The 3,709-nt window shown below is 45.2% G+C and overlaps 1 protein-coding gene across 1 annotated transcript; it reads right to left on the bottom strand.

Annotated features, from left to right (window-relative positions):
• Window positions 1–1,193: 1,193 nt before the first annotated feature.
• Window positions 1,194–2,537, bottom strand: F5J12DRAFT_785210 (uncharacterized protein; the record flags this gene model as incomplete). The annotated part of the gene is given in 8 exon segments (XM_051743193.1): window positions 1,194–1,292; window positions 1,323–1,379; window positions 1,442–1,661; window positions 1,681–1,928; window positions 1,975–2,142; window positions 2,191–2,339; window positions 2,386–2,401; window positions 2,493–2,537. The coding sequence occupies 8 exon segments, from the start codon at window positions 2,535–2,537 to the stop codon at window positions 1,194–1,196; spliced, it is 1,002 nt and encodes a 333-aa protein (XP_051596903.1).
• Window positions 2,538–3,709: the final 1,172 nt, after the last annotated feature.

Genomic DNA, 3,709 nt, shown 5'->3' with positions numbered 1-3,709 from the left:
CTTTGACATTGATAATTTTAGTCCTGTGTGCCTTACATGCCACAGTATCTTTCTATTGTGGAAACACCACTCCCAGTGACACACCATTCAATCCCACCCTTGATAGGCACCTTGTGCAGGCTGCAAATGCCATTGCAAGAGAATTGGGCACAGCTGCAAGGGACCAGTATGGTGCAGCCTCTCAGGGCCTTTGACTTGTCAATATGCTCAAATTGATGGAAGTCATTCATTATCTGCATTCTGCCTTTGAAAATTGTCCTGGGCCATTCATTGCCAGTCTGTGGTAGAGATTGGTATCCTCTACTTGGCATGCTGGATTGAGGTGGCCTCTGTACATCTGAAGCAGACTGCCAATACCATGGAATGGCCTGCACATTGGTTTGCAAACCTAGCAATGGACTTGGTAGGTTTTACATCAATTTTTCACAATGTGGGACTGATACATAATTCCTTCAGAATCAGCTTAATAGCTTGATTCTGGTGACAGTGTTGCATGCCAGTTATACTCCTCCCCTCCTGGTGTGCTACCATGCATACCTCAGACACCAAGATGATGAGGTTAGCTTCTGCAATCAAATGCAGCTAATTCCCCTTAGCACATTTTGCATAATCAACAATATCAGCACCATCATCCCACATTGGACCCCACATGCAGCTGATCCCAATTCCAGCTTTGCATTCCCTTGGTGGCTATATTGTTCCGAGGAATATGCAGCAGATTCCCAAAGATTGCAAGACAAGGGATTGTTTTCTGTGGCCTGGGATTTTTTTAAGGTATGCTGCTTATTCTCATTGCTGCAAATAGTTGATGATGGCCCAGGGCTGATGGCCATTGCCTGAGGTGCCAATCACAGACCATCTTGATGGCCATATTGAGGAGCAGGTAAACTACTGCATTGAAAATATTCAGAAATATGCCAATGTTGTCAATGGTTGGGGTCAACAAATTGACCATTTCTATGCTAGGTGGTGGGCATTGCATGGGTTGTTGGGCATGCTGCTTCAATAGTTTACATGTTTTTGACCGTGGAGTTGGTTGAATATACATTGCTGTGAATGTTGATCATTTATGAGGTACTGCCCATTCACATGATGTCTGAACCCCCACCCATCCATGTGATGTCTGACAATCCACCCATCTGCATGATGGCCTGAGTAGGTTTATTTTTTTTGCAGTTTATGATGCACACCCTTTAGCTCTGAGTACCTGCCCAATCTATGATGTTGAAGCACCCACCCATTTGCAAAATCTTGGCAACACCACCCGTCTGAAGTTCAAGAGCCAGCATATCCTAATAAAATATGAGATCTGCATTGCCTACTAAATCTTGCATTAAATTTTGCAGCTTCAAATCAACAGTTCTCCAGTTGCAACTGGTCTAGGTAGTAGGTCATCCATCCACAGTGATTGACACATGGGAACATGCACTGACTGATGTACATTGGCATGCATGTAGTTCACCAGGCATGCTCTGTCACTGTCTACAGCTCCCACCCCATGCTCCAATGCTGAACCTGAAAATGCAATGATCGTCCCTGGGTTGTAGTGCAGCTGCAGATTCAACATTGGAATGACAAAGTCCAAGGGTGGGTAGTTGCCCATAGTTACCAGCATGTCATACCATGGATCCTGTCCATTTATCCCTGTGGTAACAAGTTGCCTGATTCACCATCACAGACATGCTGCTATATGTGGAGCTCCATATTGGCAGTATGGAGCTCATATCTGAATCTGCCCACTGTTCCACCTGTTCACCAAGGTGGATCAATGCTTCCCTGCCATCTGCATATATTTGTGGATGGATGACATGCAGGATCGCAGATAACAGGGCATTGGTGTCAGACATTTGGTTGACCCATTCCCTTGTAGAAGTGTTTTCCATCCTGGATTTGAGCAGCCATGAGGCTTCCAGGAAGCCATTTTGGGGCTTCAAGACAGATGAGTGCTTTATGCACAAGGAAAGAAATGATCACCCACCCCATGACCCTGTTGAAACCATGCAGGTGACAGGTTGATGGTGCACCTTTCAACTCAGCATTATCATGGAAATATGACTTGTCCATCTGCCATGCCTGTGGGGAAGCCTTTATGCTCTCCTGCAGTGGTTCCCTCAGAAGATGAAGGCAGTTCCATATGTTGGCCTGCCATTGCATTAAGTCAGTAGAATATGAGATTCTGCATTCCCTTACCCTTCTTTTTGGGCTGAGAGCATCCAGCAAATACCAAATGTGGATGGTGTTTGAGTCAGTCACCAGAATGGATGGCTCAGTCACTTTGGCATATCTCTCAGCAGCTTCTGCATTGCAGGTTTTTCCATCCCGATTGTTCCTGATGTTGACTGCAGAAAGATGAAAACTTCCATTGCACCATTATGATGGACTTACTTGGGTGACAATAGGCCTGTGAGATTACTGACAATATGTGATCTGCTTCACATAACACTGGAAATGGAATCAATATATCTGGAAAGGGTGCAAGGTCTGCTGAATACCTCCTCTTGAAATCTGGCTTTCATGTATGATGCAATGCAGTCCATTAGTTCCATTCACCAGATGTGGGGGGTTTTAGATGTGTCTTGCATAGTATTCATGCTTGGGGTGGATGAGGTTGGAGTTGTATAGTGGGCAAGCTGCTTGCAGCTTGTTGGAAAATTATGGCATGTTGGGATGCTTGCCTCAATATTTTGCTGTGATCCAATCAATATGTTGTGACACTATACATGCTATTGGTGTTGGGCCCATCTTATGTTGTGACAGGGGTGGATCTTACTAGACAAACCCATCCTTGTTTTATGGTGATATAAAAGATATTACTGAAGGGCCCATCCATATGTTATGACCATATAAATAATGCTGCTGAAGGGCCCATTGTCACACACCAAAGGTGTTTGGTGAGGTGGACATGGATACAGCTGATGAATGGAGATGAAGACCATGGCCCCCATGCAAAGAAGGACAGCCAGGAATGTCAGCAGTCATCCCTTGCACAAGAACAGGTCATCAGTGCCAGAGAAAAGGAAAGGGAGCAGGTTAAGTGCTGGCTAAAATTCTTAAGCGCCCATGTATGGCATTCTGGTTTTTGACATATCTCTGCCATTTCTGCAGATACCAAGACCATTCCCACACTTGCTTGTAGTGCTCAGCCACGTGATCTTACCTTCCAAAATTGGAAAGGATTTGCAGACTCCACACATTTCTACAGCACTCCCTCCAAAAGACACTCATTTCACTAAATTCTTCTGATATGGCTGCCTCTACATCAGTCATTTCACTTGTCCCCTTTGCTAGGGACCATGGCTACATATATCTACCAGGAGTTCCTACCAGCTTCTGTCCTGAAGCATCCTGGTACATCCCACCCTCGTCTGTGCCCTCTCAGCCCATCTAGCTTGGACAGCATGTTCTTTTTGTCAGTATGACCTCTAGGAGGATGTTCTTTGGTCACCTCAGGTCTGTCATTCACTTGGAAAGGTATTATGTGGTTGTTTCAGTCTCTCCAGTCCAAGAAGCATATGGATCCTTCCTCCCTGCTCCCTGCAATGTCTTCATACCGGTCTTGTCCATCATTCTTCCAAGATTGTGACAGCTACAGTATAATCTACTGTTCTCCACTCTCCCTGATCACATCCATGATGAGTATGATGCACATCTTGCCTCCTTGTTGCAAGATACAGCAGAAGACACTCCCCTTTCATCCTCTCTTCCAACA

Source organism: Pisolithus orientalis (assembly GCF_024613125.1).
Source record: "Pisolithus orientalis strain OTSU chromosome Unknown F5J12scaffold_34, whole genome shotgun sequence".
NCBI classification, from domain to species: domain Eukaryota; kingdom Fungi; phylum Basidiomycota; class Agaricomycetes; order Boletales; family Pisolithaceae; genus Pisolithus; species Pisolithus orientalis.
The sequence above is the reverse complement of the archived record's forward strand: the minus strand, read 5'-3'. Positions and strand labels throughout refer to the sequence as shown.